Consider the following 23,427-nt stretch of genomic DNA (forward strand, 5'->3'; position numbering starts at 1 on the left):
GCCGGGAATCGAACCCGGGTCCCTGGCGCTATGAGGCAGCAGTGCTAACCACTGTGCCACCGTGCTGCCCTGAGTCCTGTGGGAGGAGGGTCCCATGGGGATCAGTCTGAGTGTTTAAAATAGTTACCCAGAAGTTAGAGGAGTTAGAAGAGGTTTTAATTCTTCTAACCTTTTTGGAGTAATTACTGGTGTAACCCTGGCGAATGTTTGTGATATAAATCGCATTTTCAGGTGTTTGCCAGGGCAGGGAACTCTCCCAGAGGAAGTTTGCACTTCTGGAAAATTGTTGTGCAAACCCTGACCTGCAGGGGGATTCCCCAGCATTAGTCTGGGGGACCCCGTACCCTCTCTGCCCCACAAATCTGATGTTTGGGAGCTCTGGAAATTACAGCTAGTGTTTGTTTGGCAATGGACATCATTCACATGTAAATTGTATCTTTTTAGTCAAGACTGATACTTAAGCGAGGTGGCACAGCGGGTTAGCACAGCTGCCTCACAGCGCCAGGGACCCAGGTTCGATTCCCAGGGGCACGGTGGCACAGCGGGTTAGCACAGCTGCCTCACAGCGCCAGGGACCCGGGTTCGATTCCCGGGGCACAGTGGCACAGCGGGTTAGCACAGCTGCCTCACAACGCCAGGGACCCGGGTTCGAGTCCCAGGGGCACGGTGGCACAGTGGTTAGCACTGCTGCCTCATAGCGCCAGGGACCCGGGTTCGATTGCCGGCTTGGGTCACTGTCTGTGTGGAGTCTGCACGTTCTCCCCATGTCTGTGTGGGTTTCCTCCGAGTGCTCTGGTTTCCTCCCACAGTCTGAAAGACGTGCTGATTAGGTGCATTGGCCATGCTAAATTCTCCCTCAGTTTACCCGAACAGGCGCGGGACTGTGGCGACTCAGGGAATTTCACAGTAACTTCATTGCAGTGTTAATGTAAGCCTGCTTGTGACACTAATAAATAAACTTTAAGCACCGGGCGGCACGGTGGCACAGCGGGTTAGCACCGCTGCCTCACAGCATCAGGGACCCAGGTTCAATTCCCAGCTTGGGTCACTGTCTGTGTGGAGTCTGTATGTTCTCCCCGTGTCTGCGTGGGTTTCCTCCGGGTGCTCCGGTTTCTTCCCACAGTCTGAAAGACGTGCTGGTTAGGTGCATTGACCCAAACAGGCGCCGGAGTGTGGCGACTAGGGAATTTCACAGTAACTTCATTGCAGTGTTAATGTCAGTGTGACTAATAAATAAACTTTATTACTTTTAAGCCATGTGAAGTTAGACCTTAAACAAAAAGCAACATAAATTCCGAGACTGTTTGAAATATTTCACTTGCGTATTTCACTTCCTGTCTGCAACATTTCATTTCCTGCTGTGCCAGATATTGCGACAATATTCTGCAATATTAGTGTTTATGTCCACATTTAACATGGGCTTTGGCAATGTTAATCCATCATTCTGGCTGTACAGTGCTGGTCAAAGTTCCCAGAAATCGCTCCTAATGTTTTCTAAAAATCGCATCCATAACTGCATCCAAGCAGCTGTCATTTCTAATGTCTAAAAAATGTAAGTTTTTAAAAAATAAAATATTGCACACTTTGCAACATCATTCTTAAATGCATCAACTAAAATACCTCAGCTGGGGTGGGATTTTACCACCTCGCTCGTCCCGAAAACATATAATCCGGCCCGAAGCCAACGGACCTTCCCATTGTCCGCCCCTCGCCCGCTCCGATTCCCGTGACGGATGGGGCGGTAAAATTCCAGCCTTTTTTGGTGCCTTCATTAAAGTTTTACTTAAAGACCTTCCCTGTTTCAAACAGACTTGGTGACTATCAGTCCAGAATTGACTCAATTCGGATTGTGTAGTCAGATTTACAGGTCACCTAATGTCACAAAATAGAGTCATCAAATTTTACAGCATGGACAGAGGCCCTTTGGCCCATCATGTCTATGCCAGCCATCGAGCACCTATCTATTCTAATCCCATTTTCCAGCACTTGATCCATGGCCTTGTATGCTAGGGTGTATCAAGCTCTCATCTCAATGCTTCTTAATCGTTGTGAGGGTTCCTACCTCTATCACCCTTTCAGGCAGCGAATTCCAGACTCCCACCAGCCTCTGAGTGAAAAGGGTTTTCCTAAAATCCCTTGCCCCTTACATTAAATACACCAGTAGCATTCAGCAAGTCCAAATTGCTGTGGCAACATGTACATTTACAGCCATATTGCAGTCTCGAGCTGTGGTTTCTTTCCTCCACGTTCTTGGCCAGGAATCACCCCTGGCTGCTATGTGTTGAGAAGGAGCTACAGGCAAGTACTCAACCTGTTTGACTGCGTTACGAGAGCACCTTTCCTGGCCTGGAGTGGGACTCGAACCCAGAGCTCCTGGCACAGAGGCAGAGATGCTGCCCACTGCGCCACAAGACCTCCGCAGTCAGTCACCGACACTGATGCAATTTTTTCCAGAAGATTCTGCCCTGTTGCTCTTCAAATAAATTTGAAAAACAAGACACAGATTTTCAACAGCCTCCCGAGATAAAATTTATATGGAGTGTTCTTCTCATATTTACACAAAGCTGTGTCCGTGAGAAAAACTGAAAATATATGAATTTCACTTTGAGTCTTATTCCAGAGTTTTCTTGGCACGCCCACCCCGATTCTGGGGTGGGTGAGGCTCACAGAACGGAATTCTTCGTTGGCCTCGGCCGGGATTTTAGGAGACATAAAGGTCGTAAAATCCCAGCAATAGAGTCACAGAGATATACAGCACGGCAACAGGCCCTTCGGCCCAACTCGTTCATGCCAACCATGTTTGCGAAACTGAACTAGTCCCTTTGCCTGAGTTTAGCCCATATCCCTTTAAATCTTGTCCAACCAGGTGCCTGTCTAAAAGCACTTATAGAATCCCCACAGTGCAGAAGGAGGCCATTTGGCCCATCGAGTCTGCACCGACCACTAATTCCACCCAAGCCTTATCCCCGTAATCCCACATATTTACCTTGCTAATTCCCCTGACATTAGGGTCAATTTAGCATGGCCAATCCACCTAATCTGCACATCTTTGGAGTGTGGGAGGAAACCGGAGCACCCAGAGGAAACCCACGCAGACACGGGGAGAACGTGCAGACTCCACACCGACAGTGACCCAATCTGGGAATTGAACCCGGGTCCCTGGCGCTGTGAGGCTTTTGTTATATAAATCCTCGGAAATGTATTAAAGCTCAGGGATAGGGAGGAAGTAAAAAGGGGCAGATGAAAAAGTAGGAAGACGGGATGAGAGGGGAATTGAACTGGACATTACATGGGTACAGTGTTAGCAATCATGGTCAGGTGTTTGTTATGAAAAGGGAAGATTGGGCCAAGTTTTTTGAACAGGCATCTCATCAGCCACCCGTGCCTGAGCTTTATGATATTAAATTCCACAATTATATATGAGGTACCGTTCCCTACCTTTTATTTCTTTATCTTGTTCTTCCACACGTGAACACACCGTCTTAGTCAGACTTTCGATGATTGTGTTCATGATATTAAAGTCAGCCACATTGTAGACGTGCGTCTTGTCTGGCTCCGAGGCGATTGCCTTCAGCTCATTCACATCTGCATTTTTCACACCTGTTGTTCAACAGAGACGATAGCAATGTTTTAACGATGGAACAGACGCAGTGGAAACTGCAAGTTACAGATACCCTAGCGAGCCGGCATCAACTCTCCTCTTGCTTCCAGGTGTCCTCGTTTCCTAAAAGGTCATTGTACATACTGTAAAAATTCCCAGCAGAATGGGGAATTCTACACCCAGCATCCACTGAGGCAGAGAAAGCCCTCCAGCCCCGGGGATCCGACCATGATACTGATCCATCCCAGAGATAGAGAGCTTTCTCTGACGCTATGCATGCTGGGTAAACAACTCTCCCATTCCACAACTGCCTTCTCCTTCCCAAAATCAGCCACTGGCTGTCAGGGACCTGCGTGGCCTATGCTTTACAAACATAAGTGGTAGACTAGATCATTTGGCCCTTTGAGATTATTCAGACGTTCAACTAAATCGTAGCCAGCCACCTACCCCAATTCCCATATTGGAATGCATTGGTCAATCGCTCATTCCAGAAATCAGTTTAGCGAACCTTTGCTGAACTCCCTCTACAGCAAGAATACCCTATCTTGGCTGAGGAGACCAAAACAGTTGTCTGTGAATTCACCATCGCCCTGTATCATTGTAGTAAGACTCTGAATACTCTTACACTCCAATCCCTCGGTCTCCAAAGCTGACATATTATTTGCCTTCCGAATTGCTTGCTGCATGTTCACTTTCTGTGATCCACGTACAAGGACATCCGGGTCCCCCGGAATTCAAACATCCCCCAGTCTCTCACCATTCTCAAGTATTCGGCTTTTTCTCAAAAAAACATTTTTCCGACCAAAGTGGATAACTTCACATTTCACTGAATGGAATTCACTACCACAGAAAGTAGTTGAGGCCAAAACGTTGTCCGATTTCAAGAAGAAATTAGATATAGCTCTTGGGGCTAAAGGGATCAAGAGATATGCGGGGGGGGGCGGCGGATCAGGATATTGAATTCGATGATCAGCCATGATCAAAATGAATGGTGGAGAAAGCTCGAAGGGCCGAATGGTCTCCTCCTGCTTCTAGTTTCTCTGTGCGAGGGCTGGAAGTCTCTGGTCTCACACACCCTGCTACTGCTGCCAGCGAGAGCAGTGAATTTGGCGCTCAGCCAAATCTCCCTTCACGGGACGGGAGAATCGCAGCCGCGGGACGGGCAAGGTCAGAGAATCCAGCCCAAGGAGCATTGCAGGCTGCCTGGAATTCGTAACTTGCAAGAGTGTGTGGTTTCTCGGACTTTTTACCATGTAATTTGTCCGGGTCTCTCATAACCATCTGTTTTTTTCTTGGAATATTGAATTCACGTAGCTTTCACTCCGTAAAGAGTATTCGCTGTGAGAAATCCTATTACAATCCGTCAAATTAACATGTTGGCAAATAAAACCCGCTCACCCCGGTGTTAAAAATAGCAACCAATGGTACAAATCTGGTGAAACATTTCTCAGTGCGTCCAGTTGGTAATTATACCCACACGGGAGACCCACCAATAGCGAAGAGCTCGATGCCAGCATCACGTAAACTTTTAGCCGGCGGAAGGATGTCATCCTGAGATTTCCCATCCGTGATCAAGATCCCAATTTTCGGCACACCGGCTCTGGCCCCAGATTCTGGCTTAAAGCTATTCTCAAGGATAAACGTTAAAGCAAGACCTACAGAACAGCACAAAGTACACTGTGTGTTAGACTGGCACTGAACAAAATCGAGGATATGTGTCAAACATTGAATCAAGTCAAAAGAAGCACAAACCAATTATTGAGACTCTATTGAAGGATGATGTGGAGATGCCGGCGTTGGACTGGGGTAAGCACAGTAAGAAGTCTCACAACACCAGGTTAAAGTCCAACAGGTTTATTTGGAATCACAAGCTTTCGGAGCGCTGCTCCTTCATCAGGTGAGTCTAACCATTATCTTGCAATTGTGTCTTTGTCTATATATGCCGTGTTTGTGAAACCTACCTCTCCACTCACCTGATGAAGGAGCAGCACTCCGAAAGCTTGTGATTCCAAATAAACCTGTTGGACTTTAACCTGGTGTTGTGAGACTTCTTACGATTGAGGGATAGAATTGAAAAGGAGTGAAGATTACGTTAAACTTGTGTCAAACTTTAGTTAGGCAACATTGGGAGGAGTGTGAACATTTCTGGGGTGGGATTCTCCGATCTTGTCCCTGCCTGTCCTGCTGCAAGGGAGAATGGAGAATCTGGCGTTCCAGCCAAAACTCCATTCACTTCCAGCGGCACCGGAGAATCCCAGCCGCGAACGAGGCCGGATTATTTAGGCACTGGCCTCCGTGTCACAAAGAGGATATGGAGGAGCTGGAAAAAGCACAACAAGGATTTACAAGGAGGGTACGACCTTCAGGGAAAACTGAGCATGTTAGAAAGGAGGAGATTGAGAAGTGACCTGATAAAGGTCTTTAAAATTAGGAATGGGCGTGGCAGGGTGGACCTGGAGAAGATGTTTCCACTTGCAGGAAATTTAGCCAAAAAAAACAGACATCCAAGAAGGAATTCAGAAGAGACTTTTCAGAGCTGGAACTTGCAACCACAGGAAGCGTTTGAGGCGTAAAGCATTTAAGGCAAAGTTAGGTAAGTACATGAAAGAGACAGGAATGGAGGGTTACGTTGATAGGATGGGATTTGGGAGGAGAAGTGTGTGGAACATATACACCGAGAGGGAACTGTCAGGCTGAATGGTGTGTGTAAGGTGATCTGATCAAGGTCCCCCCAGACACTGCCCCTTCTGTCAACAAGAAAAACAAAGAGTACTGCAAAATGATAAGATATAAAACCTTTTGTGGTCCTCACTAAAAGGTATTCAGGGTGGAAATGCATTCTGCAGAGATAATGATTAAACAACTTAAGGTATTCATACAAGGGGATTGAAGGACCTGTTATTCTCCACTCGATAACAAGCAGAAAATATTGTACCAAAGAAGGATTTAATTCCGCAATTGTACCCAACTTTCACCTCAAAGCCAGAGAAATATCATACACCGGGAGAATGGGAACTGGGCACAGTTAAAGTCAGAACTTTCATTTCTATAGTACTTGTCACAACCTCAGGAAGCCCCAACACTGCAATTAATTTGCACATAGCAAGGTCCCACACGCAGGAATAAAATAAGTGACTGTGTCACCTGTTTGGTTTGGGGATGAATGTTGGCCAGGGGATCAGGAGAACTTCCCTGTTCTTCTTTAAAAGGTGCTGTTCGATCTTTTGCATCTTTCTAAGAAGATGGATGTGATTTCAGTGTCAGACAGTGCAGTACACCCTTCAGGGTTGTTCTGATGTATTGGACCACATTAAGTGTTCAGGTGCCTGGAGGAGAGTTTGTTCCCTCAGCCTTAGATCCGAAGATAAAAGTACAGCCACAAATCCAACCTTGACTGGTCAGGTATTTTGTTTGGGGTTTTTCAAGGGTTACCAATTTTGATGGTGAGTTCAAACAATCTTGGGCTTCTGTCTGACCTGCTAACAGTCTGAAAGACATGCTGGTTAGGTGAATTGGCCATGCTAAATTCTCCCTCAGTGTACCCGAACAGGCACCGGAGGGTGGTGGCTAGAGAATTTTCACAGTAACTTCATTGCAGTGGTTAATGTAAGCCTACTTGTGACTAATAAATAAATAAAATAAAACATTACAGCATTGTGATCACCCGGATAAGGCATGGGTCAGGACAATGGGGAGGCGATGGCCTAATGGTATTATCACTAGACTATTAATCCAGAAACTCAGCTTTAATGTTCGAATCCCACCGCAGCAGATGGTGGAATTTGAATTCAATAAAAAAATCTGGAATTAAGAATCCATTGATGACCATGAAACCATTGTCGATTGTTGGAAAAACCCATCTGGGGTTCACTATTGTCGTTTAGGGAAGGAAATCTGCCATCCTTACCTGGCCTGGTCATTAAACTTACCTGGTCCCACTTAAAATGACTCCAGAGTCACAGCAATGTGGTTGACTCTCAACTGCCCTTGGGCAACTAGGGATGGGCAATAAATGCTGGCCAGCCAGCGATGCCCATGTCCCAAGAATTAATTTTAAAAAGATTAACAACTTTCCTGTTCCTACATTCTCTGATCTCCCACAATAGAAATTTTCCACAGTGGGATTCAGTGAACCATCTCAGACTTGACGTAAGGCAGAGATTCGAGCGACTGGCATCTCAAGTGCTTTGGGTTGAACTGATTTTCTTTTGAAAAAGAACAAGAATACCTTCTTTCTAACCTACTGAGCAGCCCTGTTGTGATCAGTGTCATTTCAATCCACATTGTGACAGCTCCATGCGTAAAACTATAGCCTATAGGGAAAGGCACAATCTTGGCTGACACCCTCAGTGCAGTACCGAGGGAGTGCTGCACTTCCAGCAGTGCTGTCTTTCAGATGAGGCATTAAACTGAGTCCCCACCTGCCCTCTCAGGTGGATGCCAAATATCCTATGGCACTACTTTGAAGAAACTAGTTCTCAGGTGTCCTAACCAACACTTCTCCCTCAACCAAGATCAGGGAAGCCATGATGTGGAGATGCCGGCGTTGGACTGGGGTGGGCACAGTAAGTAGTCTCACAACACCAGGTTAAAGTCCAACAGGTTTATTTGGCAGCACGAGCTTTCAGCGTGTCGCTCCTTCATCAGGTGATCACCCGATGAAGGGGCAGCACTCCGAAAGCTCGTGTTACAAGATCAGGGAAGGCAGATGACCTGGTCATTATCGCATTTCTGTCTGTGGGAGCTTGCTGTGCACCAATTAGCTGCACAGTTTCCTACGCAACAACACTTTAAAAGCACTGCAAAGCGATTTGGGACATCCTACGGTATTAAAAGGTGCTAGGGCAATGCAGGTCTTTGGTTCTTTTAGTCCAATCTTCAGCAAAGAACTACAACAATGCAGGGCAAAGATATTGACCGGGACTTTACGACCTCGCTCGGGCAAATCTCGTAAAATCCTGCCCGAGGCCAATGGAGAATTCCGTTCTGCGGTAAAATTCCGGCACTAGGGTGAGATCTTCCGGTTGTTCACATCGGTGGAGTCTCCCGGTCCCGCCAACAGTGCGCCCCCGCCACCCCTTTCCCGGTGACATGGGGTGGATTCAATGGGAAATCCAATTGACAGCGGTGGGATCTCCTGACCTATAAAAATCTCAGCCATCTTTTATGCCAAAATCCATAAATTACCTGACTCCAGCTAGACTGCTTTACAATTAAATCTGTGAGATTAAATGCTGTCGTTCTAACCAAAAACAGATTTTATTGATGTTCTTTCTTCAGGGAGTATTTAGTATCTCATGAAAAGGAAGCAAAATAATCCCTCAAAATGTGTAACCTTAATTGAGAGGCTGCTTATGTCAGTGTGTTTGGACGTGTACCAGAAAATGTCTTGGCAATTGCCCAGATCAGTTTAGGAAATAATTGCCCATGTGAAGGAGCATTGCCAAGCTTTGCTCCTCCTTTGACATTCCTGGTTTTGTTTTTTCGTTAAGTCTTGTTTCGAAGGTTAGAACAGACTTGCAGAAAGGTCAAAGGGCTAGGCCAGGCGTGCAGATGATACAAAATTCCATTTTGGTAACCTAAGTAGCACTGGTTTGGAGTGTCACTGAGGGCACAGGATAGTGAAGAACCTTGTGCTGTCTAACACACTTGCTTTACACTGACACCAAGCTAACTGTGTTAATGCATCCCAAGTCTACAATCATAGAATCATAGAAACCCTACAGTGCAGAAGGAGGCCATTCGGCCCATCGAGTCTGCACCGACCACAATCCCACCCAGGCCCTATCCCCACATATTTTTACCCACTAATCCCTCTAACCTACGCATCCCAGGACTCTAAGGGGCAATTTTTAACCTGGCCAATCAACCTAACCCGCACATCTTTGGACTGTGGGAGGAAACCGAAGCACCCGGAGGAAACCCACGCAGACACGAGGAGAATGTGCAAACTCCACACAGACAGTGACCCGAGCCGGGAATCGAACCCGGGACCCTGGAGCTGTGAAGCAGCAGTGCTAACCACTGTGCTACCGTGCCGCCCTGTACAATGTATGAGGCCATTCAGAAAGCAATTGGCCTGGCGAACATTCTCCCTCCAAGGCTGTTCCTTTGTGAGTCTTATCATCTTCTAGTTCTACTGACCATTTACTGCAAGGAGGGAATGTCTTTTCCCTGGGTTGGGGGGTCTATTTAACCCTTAAATTTCTCATAACTTGGTCTTACATTCTCACTTCTGCGCAGAGGCTAAACAACCTTCACTAGCAGCAGAGTAAATGTGCAAAGGATTTCAGGGTCCTCCATGAATGGGTGCAGCAGGTTAATCGCTGCGTAATTGCATTCCACCATTCTGCCGGAGGACTGACCAGTTGCAGGAGCATCGTGACAGGAGGAGTCCATTTGGCCCCTCGATCCTGCACTCCCTATTCAATGGTTAGCACTGCTGCCTCACAGAGCCAGGAATCCAGGTTCATTTCCTGCCTCAGGTCACAGTCTGTGTGGAGTTTGCACATTCTCCCCGTGTCTGCGTGGGTTTCCTCCGGGTGCTCCAGTTTCCTCCCACACTCCAAAAGACGTGCTGGTTAGGTGCATTGGCCGTGCTAAATTCTCCCTCAGTGTACCCGAACAGGCGCCTGAGTGTGACGACTAGGGGATTTTCACAGTAACTTCATTGCAGTGTTAATGTAAGCCTACTTGTGACACTAATAAAAAAACTTATGAAATACTTTCTGAAGCGCAATCGCTGTTGTAATGCGGGAAACACTTCTACCAATTTGCACACAGCAAGATGTGCAGGTTAGGTGGATTGGCCATGCTAAATTGCCCCTTAGTGTCAGGGGGATAAGTAGGGTAAATACATGGGGTTATGGGGAGAGGGCATGGGTGGGATTGCTGTTGGTGTAGACTCGATGGGCCAAATAGTATCCTTCCGCACTGTAGGGATTTTATGATTCTAATTAGATCCTGGCTGATTATCCCCCCATTATTCCTTGATCCCCTCACCCAACAGTAATCTATTCCTCAGTCTTGAAAATTCCAATTAAGCCCCAGGACCCGCAGCCTACTCTCCTTTGTGTGAGGAAGTGCTTCCTGACATCTCCTCGCTCTCATTTTAGATTTCTCTTGCTACTTTAGCAAATCTTTTTATCGTCTTGACTAAATCACGCCACAATCTTCTAATCTCCAAGGAATATGAACCAAATTTATGCAACCTATCCTCATAATCCTCATCAAAGGGAGAACACTAGGTTAAAGTCCAACAGGTTTATTTGGTAGCACGAGCTTTCGGAGCGCTGCCCCTTCATCAGGTGAGTGCCCATCAGGCTACCAAATAAACCTGTTGGACTTTAACCTGGTGTTGTGAGACTACTTACTGTGCCCACCCCAGTCCAACGCCGACAACTCCACATTACGGGGAGAAAGCAGGATTAGGCTATGGAGTTGAACAATCAGTCATGATCGTGATGAATGGCAGAGCAGGCTTGAAGGGCCGAATGGCCTCCTCCTGCTCCTATCTTCTATGTTTCTATATTTCTATAATTAACCCTTTGTATCGTTCTGGACGATATATATGCTGCACGCACTCCAATGTCAGTGTATCCTTCCAGAGGTTCAATGTTCACAGCTAAATGCAGTTACTTCTGACTCATTCAACTCGAAAAGTTAACTCCGTTTCTCTCTCTCTTTCTCTCTCCACAGATGCTGCCGGACTTGCTGAGCTTTTCCAGCATTCTCTCTTCTCAATGCAGATGGGGCCTGACCAAGAAAATTTTGGCTTAACAAGTTGTGCAATGACCTTCATAGAATCCCTACAGTACAGAAGGAGGCCATTCGTCCCATCAAATCTGTACCGACCACAATCCCACCCAGCCCGTATTCCCGCAACCCTACATGTTTACCCTGCTAATCCCCCCTGACACTAAGGGGCAATTTAGCATGGCCAATCACCCTAACCCGCACATCTTTGGACTGTGGGAGGAAACCGGAGAACCCGGAGGAAACCCACGCAGACACGGGGAGAATGTGCAAACTCAATCGCACTAACGATACCGAACATTCAGCAATCTGCCTCTGAGCTTCTACAGTGAGTTTGTGAGACGCTAGTTATGAAGTGGAGTTGCCGGCGTTGGATTGGGGTAAACGCGGTAAGGAGTCTAACAACACCAGGTTAAAGTCCAACAGGTTTATTTGGTAGCAAACGCCACTGGTGTTTGCTACCAAATAAACCTGTTGGACTTTAACCTGGTGTTGTCAGACACTAGTCACACAGCTGACAGATAGTTTCACTGAACCCAACATTCGCCCAGTCTCCAGAATAGGTGACAATCTTCAGCACAGCAAATGTATCCTTTTTCACTTTTTCATTTAATGTATCAATGTTGCAGACACTGCAACTTCATTGACTGCTAACAAGGACAACTTACATTTATATAGCACCTGTGCCATATTGATAACATCCCAAGGCTTCACAAGATCATTGTACTTCAGGATTTCTATCCAAGACACACAACAATATATTTGGACTGATGCCGAAAAGCTTGGCCAGAGGATAAAGTCTTAAGGAATGTCTTAAAGGTGGAGAGAGGTGACCTGGGCTTTAGGGAGGGGGTTCCGGGTTCTAGTGCCACAGCAGCTGAAGGCAACAAGTGCCGCTGGTGAAGTGATGGAAATCAGGAATGTGGAAGAGGTCGGAATTGGAGGAATACAGAGATCTCTGCGTGAATGTGACTCATGTTTGAGTTAACAGGGTTAAATTCAGCCTAACAGCAACCCTTTATTACAACCAGGACAATAGCAAATTGACCCTGAAATGCAGGGCACCCACTTCTGCTATCTATGGATCTTTACAACAATCTCTGCAGCTCACTGAAGGCTTGTATCTGTGGGCTGTTAAATTCCTCAGGAACCCATTATGTCATTTTGTTCAGCTCCGTCTTTGTTCCGAATGAATAGCTCTCTGACTTCTCGCTGCTTTCACTTTCAGAGAAAGGGGAGATGTGCATTTCTACAGCGCCTTCCGCGACCTCAGGATGTTCCAAAGCACTTTACCGTGGCACGGTGGCACAGTGGTTAGCATTGCTGCTTTGCAATGCCAGCGGCCCGGGTTCGATTCCCGGCTTGGGTCACTGTCTGTGTGGAGTCTGCACGTTCCCCCCGTGTCTGCGTGGGTTTCCTCCGGGTGCTCCGGTTTCCTCCCACAGTCCGAAAGATGTGCTGGTTAGGTGCATTGGCCATGCTAAATTCTCCTTCAGTGTAGCTGAGTGCTCCAGAGTGTGGCAGCTAGGGGGTTTTCACAGTAACTTCATTGCAGCGTTAATGTAAGCCTACTTGTGACACTAATAAATAAAAAAAACTTATGAAGTACTTTCTGAAGCACAGTAATGGAGGAAACACATCTACCAATCTGCACACAGCAAGCTCCCTCAATGATCAAAGAAATAAGTGAACAGATGAGCTGTTTTTGGTTGGTTGAGGGAGAAATATTTAAGTTAAAGTTTATTTATTAGTGTCACAAGTAGGCTTACATTAACACTGCAATGTGAAAATATTGGCTGAGACACTGGAGTGAACTCCCCTGCACTTCCTCAAAATAGTGGATGTGGGATCTTTCACATCCTACCCAGAGGGAACCTGAAAGATGGCACCTCTGACAGTGCAGCACTCCCTCGGTACCACACTGGGAGTGTCCGCACAGATTTTCTGCGCATGTCTCTGATGCTGGCTGATTTGAACTCTAGTATTTTTTGGTATTTATATATATATATATACTTTCAACATGGTATTTAACAATTAACAATACCTGTCAGGGTGTTTCCACCCTTATATGGGAGATTTCTGGCAGCATCCAGCACTGCTTCCTTGGTGCTGTGCTGGTTCAGATGCCATTCTATCCTTGGGTCTCCGCTGTACTGAGCCAATCCTGAAACAAAGGGATCACAAATTCAAACAAAAAAGGTGGGTAATTGTTCGGTACAGAACTAGTCTGTGACACCCTCGAATAAACGCGATTGGGCATCCGATAAACATGGTAAACATCCAGCATTTTCAACATAAAACAACTCCTTTTTATAAAAAAAGACCTTTAATTTGTCCGTTTAACTTATGTCAATGAAACCGATAACCAGTGATGCACAATAACCGGGGCGGCACGGTAGCACAGTGGTTAGCACTGCTGCTTCACAGCTCCAGGGACCTGGGCTCGATTCCCGGCTTGGGTCACCGTCTGTGTGGAGTTTGCACATTCTCCTCGTGTCTGCATGGGTTTCCTCTGGGTACTCCAATTTCCTCCCATAGTGCAAAGATGTGCGGGTTAGGTTGATTGGCGATGCTAAAATTGCCCCTTAGTGTCCTGGGATGCGTAGGTTAGAGGGATTAGCAGGGTAAAATATGTAGGGATATGGGGGTAGGGCCTGGGTTGGATTGTGGTCAGTGCAGACTCGATGGGCCGAATGGCCTCTTTCTGTACTGTAGGGTTTCTATGATTCTATTATCTGATTACTGTAAAATTTACACAAGCATAATCTATATAAAACATATCTGGGTGCCAGCATGAATCATTTCCCAATATTGCAATGGTCAAAAAGGTTAAATACTTTCTTTATTATTAAATATATTTTGCTTTTAGTATAACACAAAACTTTTCCTTTCTCTTGAAACAAAGTCCAGAAATGTATTTAAGCACAAACAAAAATGTCAGTTATTTATGAATTTTTAAATCATCTTTGCCTTTCACTGGCTGTTGTCATTCTTATTGCTCTAACTTATTATCAGTGAGTTACTTGACTGCAGGTATCAACACAATAGAAGCCAATCCAATCCTTAACTCGTACTGACACTCATACTCATACTATACAAGGCATTGGTGAGGCTGCACCTGGAGTATTGTGCACAGTTTTGGTCTCCTTATTTGAGGAACAATGTAGTGACATTGGAGGCAGTTCAGAGGAGGTTCACTAGATTGATTCCAGAGATGAGGGGTTTGTCGTATGAAGAGAGATTGAACAGTTTAGGCCGATACTCTCCGGAATTTAGAAGAATGAGGGGAGATCAAATTGAGATATACAAGATGATAAAAGGTATGGATAAAATAGACGTGGAGTGGATGCTTCCTCTTGTGGGGCATTCTAGGATGAGAGGTCATTGTGTTCGGATAAGGGGTGGCAAATATAAAACAGAGTTGAGGAGAAACTACTTCTCCCAAAGGGTTGTGAATCTGTGGAATTCGCTCCCCCAAAGTACGGTGGATGTTGGGACAGTGAGTAAATTTAAGGAGGAGTTAGACAGATTTTTAATTGGTAATGGGGTTGAAGGGTTATGGGGAGAAGGCAGGAAAATGGGGATGAGGAGCATATCAGCCATGATCGAATGGCGGTGCAGACTCGATGGGCCGAATGGCCTAATTCTGCTCCTATATCTTATGAATTTCTGATGTATTCTGACATTTTCTGAACAGATATAAGTGGTAAGCAATAACCAGCAGCAATAACTGCAAACTGCCCCTAGTTTAACCTTAACGGAGGCTGGTTAACTGTGGGACGAGGGACTTCAGTTAACGCAGAGACGGCTGGAGCTGGGATTGTTCTCCTGAGAGCAGTGAAGGTGAAGGGGAGATTTAAGGGAGGTGATCAACATTATTAATGTTATTGATTGGGTAAATAAGAAGAAGCTGTTTCCACTGGCAGGAGATCAGTGATGTGGAGATGCCGGCATTGGACTGGGTAAACACAGTAACAGTTTTAACAACACCTGTTGGACTTTAACCAGGAGATCAGTGACCAGAGTTCACAGATTTAAAAACTACTCTGCAAATGAGCCAGAGGGGGAGACAAGAGCCAGAATTTTCCAGCCATTCTTGCCGGCGGGATTCTCTGGTCCCGCTGCAGTGAATGGAGATTTGGCCAAGGAGTTTTAAAACAATTTTTTACCCAGCCAGTTTAGTGATCTGGAAAGCGCTGCCTTAAAGGGCGATGGAAGCAGATTCAGTAATAACTTTCAAGAGGGAACTGGATAAATATTCGAAGTAGAGAAATCTGCAGGGTTATCGGAAAACAGCAGAGGAAGTGAGACTAAATGGGCGGCACGGTGGCACAGTGGTTAGTGCTGCTGCCTCACAGCGCCAGGGACCCTGGTTCGATTCCCGGCTTGGGTCACTGTCTGTGTGGAGTTTGCACATTCTCCCCATGTCTGCGTGGGTTTCCTCCGGTTTCCTCCCACAGTCCAAAGATGTACAGGTTAGGTGCATTGGCCATTGCTAAATTGCCCCTTGGTGTCCCAGGATGCGTAGGTTAGAGAGATTAGCGGGGTAAATATGTGGGGTGTGGGCAGAATTGTTGGCGGTGCAGACATGATGGGCCGAATGGCCTCCTTCTGCACTGTGGGGATTCTATGCTTCTATAGTTCTTTCAAAGAGCTAGCACAGACACAATGGCCAATTGGCCTCCTTCTGTGCTGTGTGACTGTGAAATCATGTATCACTTCAAGTGTTACAACTTTATATCAGAAGATAAAACCAATATAGCGCAAAGACCCAGTGAGCTAGAAGACAAATGTGCTGGTTAACTGGAGTGCTGGAACCTTCCTGTTCCAATCAGTTTCAGTCTGAGCAGGGTTCCTATAGGAGAGAGGATGGACTCACGCTGCTTTGGGAGATGGTTGTAAAGGCTGGCTGTTCAGCAGTGCCTTTTAATGTGTTTGCCTCTGTGAGATCCGTTATAAAATCCTGCTCTCTCAATATTCCCCTTGCTAATGTACCACCCTCAGTAAAGTGGTCCTGGAGGCCTCGCTCTCTCCGAATTCCTGCCTATCCGGACGGGTATTCTGCCCGGCACTTTGCCCACTTCATTGCGATCGGGACCAGAACAGATCGAGAGCTCTCCTCCCCATCTCGCACTCACACTCCACTAACCCGAAACAAAAACCCACCCGAACCGCAGGGAAGGTGAGAAAATAACATCAATTTTAACAAATAACAAAAGCCCTGGAACAAATATTTTGGGGTAGAAATTCGACTGGGGGGGGCATCGTATAACCTGCATTCATCACATTGACAGCCCATTATAAACCCCACCTTGGAGCCATTCACTTCATTATTGAAGAATCCTTACAGTGCAGAAGGAGGCCACTTGGCCCATCAAGTCTGCGCACAGGCCCTATTCCCGTAACCTCACATATTTACCCTGTTAATCCCCCTAACACTAAGGGCCAATTTAGCATGGAAAATCCACCTAACCTGCACATCTTTGGAGTGTGGGAGGAAACCAGAGCACCCGGAGGAAACCCACGCAGACACGGGGAGAATGTGCAAACTCCACACAGACAGTGACCCGAGGCCGGAATTGAACCTGGGTCTCTGGCGCTGTAAGGCAGCAGTGCTGACCACTGTGCCACCGTACCACTGAGGTACTGAACAGCTTTCAATGGTGTTCAAGATGATCTAAACTCTCCCTAAAAAGCAGCTGAGACAAACAAGATTCAAGAGCAGGGAATGGGGTCAGGAGCATTCAGTTCAGGCTGGACTGGGGAAGTGAAGGGGGCAGTATGGGCAATGACAGGTTGAGTGGCCTCTGTTCATCCTGTAACCCCGGGTGATTCAGAGCGAATCCCGCGCAGTCTTTAAGACACAGAGAAAGCAATCTTATCCCGCTATGTTCACACCGAGGCCGGAAGGTAGACTCACCTATTCTTGTTTTGTCAGAATCTACATTGAAAGCATTGACCAAGTTCTCCAAAAACAGCCGGACAAGGCGGAAATTAAGTCGGCCTATGCTCCAGGAACCATCCACAAGGACCACGATGTCTGCGATGGCCGGAGACTTGCACGTGAACTGGAAGCCTGCAACTGAAACATCGGAAACATTAAACCTGTGGCCATTTCAACAATCAACAATCACACAAGGCGACAGCATGGATTAATCGTTAAAGTGCCCCTTGCCTGAGATATTAATCCCATGATGTGCAGATGAGCAGAATAATCCAAACATCTATTAACCAGTCAGTGTAGAAGGCAGAGAAGAACTTACTCTGAAGCTAAGCCACACAAATGATTGGCAATCGCTTTCAGAACTTTGTGTTTCATTTAATTTCAGCAATATAGCAATAATTATGGCCTAGGATTCAAATAATGAACAACAGGAGAACCACCTCATCTCGGAGGTATAGAATAAATAAAACTTTATTTCAACATCATCACACAAGGCAGAAGCAGTTTTGCAATACAGAATAATTCATAGAGATAGTTCTAACATATAAAAGCTAACAAACATATCTGGAGGTATATTATTTGCTGTTCACTTCAAAAACTCTTAAAACACTGACAACAAACAATTCAGCTGATGCAATTTCAACAGTAAAATAATGATATGTTATCCCCACCATGATAGCTGCAGTAATGATGCTGTGAGTTCATATCCTGGCATAATGGAGAACTCTAAGTGACTGGTGCATCACAATCACCAGATATTGCATGGTCTTTGCAACCATACACTTTGCATTCTCTTTTCAAGCACCACGTAAATCTCCAGAATGCTTCCTTGTTTCCTTGCAGAGGCAGATGTACATTCTCAAATTCCTGTTTAACTGAGATCATTCCTTCTCAAACATTATTTCCCCCACCCCGCCACCCCCAGCCGAGGTCTGATGCAGGACGTTACACAGAAACTGAGCCACATCGTGTGGTGTGTAACACTGCTTCGTTAGTTCACCCTGTGGCCACTTTAAACACCAGACATCCTGCATCATCACCAATCTGTCGCAGAGAGAGGGGCTGTCGCTGATGTTTCTAATCCACAGTCCACCAATGCAGTCTAATTGGGTTTAGCTTTCTCTCTCTCTCTCTCTATCTACAGAATCCTAAAGGCAGTGGAAGGAGATCTGAAAAAAGAACGCAATGAATATGATAAACATTAAGTTCTGCATTAGCTGAGCAAATATATTCCAAATATAACAAGATGTCGCAGCATAGTGGAGTTCACAAGATTAGCATAAATTGTACTTCTGGTGCGATAGAATAGACTAAGGAGGCCATTCAGCCCTTTGAGCCTGTTCCAGCATTCAAGTGAATCTGTGGGAGTTCTGTATTCTCGGCTCAGGATTCCCACACTGGGATTGTTTCCAAATAATTGCTATAGCTTTGTGGTTCTTGTGTTGAAGGGGAGATTGAAACTGTCACAGTGAATATGCGAGCAACGTATTGAGACATTTGCACAATAGAACTGTCACTGGTAATAAATCCACTAAAACAGACAACTGGCAGGAAACAGTTACCTCCAGTCCTGAGAGCATTGGATGGCACACAGTGGCACACATACCAAGAGCCCTTCCGAACAGCACTGTGGGTGCACCTACACCACACGGACTGCAGCAGTTCAAGAAGGCAGCTCACCACCACCTTCTCAACGGCAATTGATATAACGGCAAATAAATAATATTAATTTATTAGTGTCACAAGTAGGTTTGCATTAACACTGCAATGAAGTTACTGTGAAGATCCCCTAGTCGCCACACTCCGGGTTCGGGCACACTGAGGAAGAATTTAGCATGGCCAATGCACCCTAACCAGCACATCTTTCAGACTGTGGGAGGAAACCAGAGCATCCGGAGGAAACCCACACAGACACAGGGAGAATCTGCAGACTCCACACAGACAGTGAGCTAAGCTGGGAATCGAACCCGGGTCCCTGACACTGTGAGGCAGCGGTGCTAACCACTGTGTCACCGTGCCCATCTCTGAGAACACTCCCAGACCAGCCCATCCCACATTCCCACTAGCTTTAATTTTCCATTCTAAGTTTAAACGTTGCAAAATTAGTATGTTTTTAAATACAGAAATAATTCCATGACGCATACAGCAGGTCCAACGCGACATGGAACTTCCACAAGAATCTCACAAACTGCCAAAGCATTACAAAGAGAAACATACTTTCTCCAGGAAGGAACACACACCAAAATAAATAGATCAATATAAACAGCAGGAAAATGTAAAGAATGAACTGCCTGAAATGGACGGGGACTTTCCAGAGGGAATTGGATAAAGGATTTGCAGGTTTGGGGAGAAAGAGTGATTGTGTGGTATCAGAGAAAGAAGTCTCACAACACCAGGTTAAAGTCCAACAGGTTTATTTGGTAGCAAATACCATAAGCTTTCGGAGCGCTGCCCACTGTTGTGAGACTTCTTACTGTGCTTACCCCAGTCCAACGCCGGCATCTCCACATCATGGTATCAGAGAACCAACAAAGTTATGATAGGTCAAATGGCCTCATTCAGTGCTGCATGATTCCAACTGTCTGGGGTCGGGAATTCAATTCCCTGAGTGCATCCCATAATTACAACTCAATGGCGACCCAAGGTGTTGATGCAGTGTGTGGTCGGGGTTTGGAAGAATGCGATGGAGACAGTTTCGATCCCGGCTTTCGAAAGGGAATTGAATAAACACCTATAGAGGAAACATCTTGCAGGGTCACAGGGACAAGTTGGGAGATCCACTTTTGTTCAATATTTAAATTGCAATTTCACAACTCAGTGCTCCGGCTCTGAGCGTTGTGGTTCAGGGTGGTGGCACCCTGAACCAGAGGCTGCGGGTTCAAATCCCACTCCAGACACTGGAGCACAGAATACAGATTAATATTTCAGTGCAGTACTGAGGGAATGCTGCACCATCAGAATAAAAGTAAAGTTTATTTATTAGTCACAAGTTGGCTTACATTAACACTGCAATGAAGTTACTGTGAAAATCCCCTAGTTGCCACACTCCGGCACCTGTTCGGGTACACTGAGGGTGAATTTAGTATGGCCAATGCACCCTAACCAGCACGTCTTTCGGACTGTGGGAGGAAACCGGAGCACCCGGAGGAAATCCACATAGACACAGGGAGAACGTGCAGACTCCACACAGACAGTGACCCAAGCCGGGAATCGAACCTGGGTCCCTGGCGCTGTGAGGCAGCAATGCTAACCACTGCGCCACCTTTTGATTGTGATGTCAAACCCAGAATCCCTCTGCTCTCTCGTGTGGATGTAAATGATCACGTGACACTGCTTTGAGGAAGAATGGAGTCCTCCCCAATATCCTGGCTGTAATTACCTTAATCAGGCAATTGAGATGGGCCTGTTAGAATATGAACTCCCTGATTAAGGGCCAAATTGATGGGCTAATCAGGGAGTCTCTTGCTTTGTATTTAACCAGGCGTGTCAGTTCCTCTGGCACTCCGAGTGTAGACTCTCACTGAAAGCACTCTGTACGTTGTTATCAGACTTATAAATAAAGGGATTTTGGTGAAGGGACTTCTGCCTCCGAGGACTTATTACTCTGGCCAACATTCATCCATCAACCAACAATGCTAAAAACAGATTATTCATTCACGTACTTGGTTGCTGTGTGTGTGTGGGAGCTTGCTGTGCATAAATTGACTGCCATATATCCCTCCATTACAATAGTAACTAGTATTTGTAAGTTCCTTAAATGGCCTTAAATCACTTAGGGCTGTGCTGAGGTTGTGAAAGATTCTGTCTAAATATAAGTCTATTTATCCACTCAGAAATATGAGTTTCTTTGTTCCCTAGTGACATTGCAAATACACTTCCAAAGATTTACTCTATTCATTATTCCCACTCGGCTAAGAGACTGTAAATTGCAGGGTTATAACTGCACCCTATGTAATGAAAAGAGGAGCTGTCACCAATTGCTAACTCAGAATTTCTTCCCCCACTATCTTTCCAGAACATTCCCCCTTCTGATCCGAATCTTCACCCACACTCCCTGCTGTATTCACTTTATTTGGAGTATTTAGACACACATCATCTTCAAGAGTTGCATTAGTCCATCTCCGGTCTGTTCTTCAACACACAAAAACGCACAAAATAAACCATGGTCGGAATTCTCCGGTCTTGTCCACCCAACTACCCACAGCGGGACCGGAGAATCCCAGTTGCGGATGAGGTCGGGGAATTCCGGCCCATATTTTGGACCAGAATTTATCCTCCATCAACATCAATGAAGATGAGGTGGTCGTTACCACATCACATTGCTGTTTGAGGGATCTTGCTGTGCGCAAATTCCCGACATTAAAATACTTCAAAAGTTCTTCAATGTTTGTAAAGTGCTTTGGGGTGTCCCTAGGCAGTGAAAGGTGCTATATAAATGCAAGTCTTCCTTTTGTTACTTTTTTAAAAACGCACTGTTACACCTGACAATAATGGTGGAATTTTCCTGTCCCGCCCGCCAAGGGAATCGTAGCGGGCAGGTCACGGACCATGCAAAGGTCCGTTGACCTCGGTCAGGATTTTCCAGCCTTGGGAGTGAGTGTGGTTGGAAATGTGCTAGGAATGATGTTCAATGTTTTCTGGTTCCTTAAGCCATTTGGAAGTGGTATTTTCTTGGTGGGATCTCTCCTTGAATGTGAGTGAACATCTGGCTAATTTCACCCACAGACACTGTGCAACTCAGTCAAGGCAAAAATCGGAGAGTGGTTACACTGGACAGAAATGCAGCATATAAACTGTTAAATGCTGCGATAAACTCTGCCATAAAACACATGTTTCAGATCTAACTGATGTTACATTCCGCTGTGACTGTTTTGTTAAGAAGTTCACTCTGACTTATTTAGTATTTATGAATACTTTACAGAAACAGACAAGGAACTTCAGGGGATTAGGAGAGATAATCACCACTTAGCAAAAACATAACCGATATTTATCAAATTCCTTACTTACATGGTATTACAGTTTTTTATGATCATTCTGAGGTATGATTGCACGAAGCGCATTATTGTGAGTATCGTTTTCAAAGACTTTCAGAACTGCTTTCAATCAATTTAAAAATGTGTATATATTCAACCCAGATTCACTCAAAATTATTTCAGTATCACGTGGTTGAAACCTATGTTGAAGTATTTTCCATGTGGCTATTCTCTCTCGTTCCTTTGTGAAGTTCTTGTGAGTATTTTTAACAAGTCAAATTTGTCCAGTTGTTAGAGAGTCACTGAACCACTGTCCAATGTTGTTCCTCGCTAGTTAATTGGCCAAGTCTCCATTCACTCATTTTCTTCGCAAATGGGTTCTTTTCCGACTTGTATCCCTCTCATTGTTCAAAATTCACTTCACACAAAAAGTCTTTATTGCCGAATACAGTTACAAAACCCTCACCCCACTCCCGGTCATATTGTACAAAGATAAACTATGCGGTTGTGTTTCCAAAAAAAGTAATTTTCTGAGATTGAATCAGACTGGGGTCTGAGGGGTGGGTAACCTGACAGGGGTCATTAAGAGTATGAAAGGGTTTACTGTGGCAGACACAGAGGAGATGTTCCCACTTGAGGGGGAGGCTGAAACTAGTGGCCATAAATATAAGACAGTCATTAATAAATCTAAAGAAGAATTTAGGAAAAACATCGTTACCCAAAGAATGGTGGGAATGTGAAACTCACTGCTACAGGGAGTGGCTGAGGCGCATAGGATAATAATTTAATGAGACCTACAAGTTATATTTATATATCATAGAACGCCTACAGTGCAGAAGGAGGCCATTTGGCCCTCGGGTCGGCACTGACCACAATCCCACCCAGGCCCTATCCCCGTAACCTCATGCATTTACCCCAACTAGTCCCCCTGGCACTAGGGTTAATTTAGCATGGCTAATCCATCTAACCCACACATCTTTGGACTGTGGGAGGAAACAGGAGTACCCGGAGGAAACCCACGCAGACATGGGGAGAACGTGCAGACTCCGCACAGACAGTCATTCGAGGTCAGAATTGAACCTGGGTCCCTGGAGCTGGGAAGCAGCAGTGCTAACCACTGTGTTACCGTGCCACCCATATATGGCATCTTTAAC

General features: G+C 45.7%; 1 protein-coding gene across 2 annotated transcripts in view; it reads right to left on the reverse strand.

Moving 5' to 3' along the window:
* The window catches only part of col14a1a (collagen, type XIV, alpha 1a), a 245,891-nt gene that overhangs the window by 141,668 nt on the left and 80,796 nt on the right, over window positions 1-23,427 (reverse strand). For both annotated transcript variants that reach the window (XM_078216910.1, XM_078216911.1), the window contains exons 6-9: window positions 17,277-17,438; window positions 13,401-13,520; window positions 5,092-5,256; window positions 3,439-3,600 (exon numbers count right to left, since the gene is read on the reverse strand). In XM_078216910.1, coding sequence (XP_078073036.1) covers window positions 3,439-3,600; window positions 5,092-5,256; window positions 13,401-13,520; window positions 17,277-17,438 — 609 coding nt within the window. The remainder of the gene's footprint in view (window positions 1-3,438; window positions 3,601-5,091; window positions 5,257-13,400; window positions 13,521-17,276; window positions 17,439-23,427) is intronic.

Source organism: Mustelus asterias, chromosome 7 (genome assembly GCF_964213995.1).
Source record: "Mustelus asterias chromosome 7, sMusAst1.hap1.1, whole genome shotgun sequence".
Taxonomy (NCBI): domain Eukaryota; kingdom Metazoa; phylum Chordata; class Chondrichthyes; order Carcharhiniformes; family Triakidae; genus Mustelus; species Mustelus asterias.